General features: G+C 47.6%; 1 protein-coding gene across 1 annotated transcript; it reads right to left on the bottom strand.

Annotated features, from left to right (window-relative positions):
* Nucleotides 1-813: 813 nt before the first annotated feature.
* On the bottom strand, nucleotides 814-1,500 carry LOC110735336 (tropomyosin-like). The gene has a single exon (XM_021915511.1). The coding sequence runs from the start codon at nucleotides 1,498-1,500 to the stop codon at nucleotides 814-816; it is 687 nt and encodes a 228-aa protein (XP_021771203.1).
* Nucleotides 1,501-2,339: the final 839 nt, after the last annotated feature.

Below are 2,339 nucleotides of genomic sequence, written 5' to 3'. Positions count from 1 at the left end.
TGACCAGGTCAAACTTAAAGTTCGACCGGTCTCTCAGACCCTTGAAGAAGTTGATTCATTTCCTACGGGCCATCCGGACAACAACCAAAGGGGCAACCGGTGAAACCCCATTTCTCATGGTTTACGGTGCTGAAGCCATACATACAGGCGACATGATTAAACTAATTGCCGCCTGACCTGGGTAATTTGAATTACCCTCCAAAGTTATACGTCTTCCCAATGTGAAGTCGGTCATCTGCCTCCTGTCTTATGATTTGACAGGCGGCTCTTTGCCTTTTGTCTAATTCTCAAACGGCTTTTTTCCGTCTGATAGAAAATCCGAAACGCCTGCTATATGTGCGGCTGTGTACTTTGTTTGGGGCAATCATTATTGTGATTGATTTACTTGCAAATATATCATGCTCTTTAAAGCATCAGACGTTTCTAAGCCAATCAATCGATTTTAAGGGAAAACCAACCACACAGCCGCCCAGAGGCAAGAGCAGCCGAATTATCAGTTGCCGCATGCTTTTCATAAGTTAGGCAAAAGCAAAAAATTTCAAGCATACTTGCAAAATTGAAAATGCAAAATTCAAGCGCAAAATGATAAAAACCGACTCAGTCGGCGCATTCATTAAAAAACTACCCAACCAAACGGTTGTGGTAGAACATTGTTAACCGGACTCCGTCCGGGAAAGTGATGCAAATTGTTAATTTACCCGGCTCCTTAGCCGGTAAAGACAACATATACTCGGCGCGCAGGCCGGAAAGAAAGTAATTTGGCATATAACCACTGAATCAGAATAAATAAAAATGGCATACTACCGCAGAGAGTCATTGCTGAGCTGTAGACAGGTCCACCAGGTCATTGCCCCCTTCATCTTCTTTGTTAGAAGGAATCTCATGCGCTTGACTTCGGACGGGGTGCCCAGGTTCCGACAACCCAGCATTAGCCCAGGCTTCAAACGACTCCGGCTCTGGCTTGCCTTTCTCCCTCAAGAATATTACCTCTTCAGCATATTTGTGAGCTAGTGCCCAGACGGCGTACTCCTTGTTTGGATACAAGGTGTTCCAGGCAATCTTCATTCGGGCATTGTTGTCAGCCTCTCTCTCGGCAACCAGGCCCTCTTGTTCCGCCTCCAGGGTTGCCTTAAAGTTCAGCTGCGCCTGGGCAGCCGCCTCCTCCAGATCTTTAACCTTGGCCTTGAGGTCAGTGTTCTCTTGGGAGATCCCTTTGAGAGAGTCCAGCTCCGCCTTAGCCTTGCCAAGCTCCTCTTGAGCTTTTTTGAGATCCGTCTCAGCATCTCTGGCTTTCTGCTTAAACGCCTCCAGGTCCTTCTCGAGCTGCTCAATCTTCGACGCCTGCGCCATTACTGTGGCTTTAGTCTCAAGTTCATTTACTGTACAAGAGTATAGAGCAACGTTTTCAGCGTCTCTGGCTGATTTGTTGGTTTTCTTTACCTCTTCTCGCTTGCGGGAGTATGGACGTTTGAGACCGTCTACCCGCAAAAGAGACTTCATAGAACGAATCAGGTTAGATCTTCAGGCGGAATAAGACCTAAAGTTTATTTTCTTTACTTTCTTTACACCTCACCTCAGCCAGAAGAGATAGAATGCGTTCCAGATTGAACGTCTCTATCCCAGAGATGTTGTCTTTATCCCTCTTCCGGACGGCATCAAGCATGGCCTTGGCATGCTTCTAGACGTCTGGCCAGCGAGGAGAGTGATCTGAACCATAATCAACATTTGATGAGTGCGAAATACAGGCGGCACTAATCTGTTACCGATCGTATGAGGAAGAAGTCTGTTGGGAGTGGGATTTCACTCGCAAAGGCCACCCTAACTCTGGCGGGGACTCAAATGGGTTTGCCTTACCTTCAAAGGCGACGTGGCGAGAACCACTCGTAGGCGCTGTAAGACCTCTGCCTACAGATAGGGGGTTGGCAAGGTCAAGGCCGAAGTCGCTGGATACCTCCTGCATCTTCCCCCCTATGCGCATCTGAGTCTTCTCGGCTTTGGCTCCAGGAGTCAAAGAGGAGGCAGACTTCTTGTTTTTGGAGCGGGTAGAGACGGAGTCATCCCTTGCCCGTTGAGAGACTTCTCAAACGTTTTTGGGATTTCGCCTCCCTGCAAAGCGTATACAAGTTAGTTATGCATCTAGAAATGAAACTTGTGAAGTAAAAGGAAAGAGGGTCAGGCGTCTTACCTTGGCCCTGATCACAACCGCCTGCTTCTCCGCAATATCTTTGCGGATGGTGGTGGCGAAGGACCGTTTGAGTGTCTTCTCGTCCGGGAGCTTGCTAAAGCTTCTTCTGCAAAAAGAGGAAAAATATCAGTATTTGCACATCTGACATGAAAAT

The sequence above is a fragment of the Chenopodium quinoa genome, unplaced genomic scaffold (genome assembly GCF_001683475.1).
Source record: "Chenopodium quinoa cultivar QQ74 unplaced genomic scaffold, ASM168347v1, whole genome shotgun sequence".
Lineage (NCBI taxonomy): Eukaryota > Viridiplantae > Streptophyta > Magnoliopsida > Caryophyllales > Amaranthaceae > Chenopodium > Chenopodium quinoa.
The sequence above is the reverse complement of the archived record's forward strand: the minus strand, read 5'-3'. Positions and strand labels throughout refer to the sequence as shown.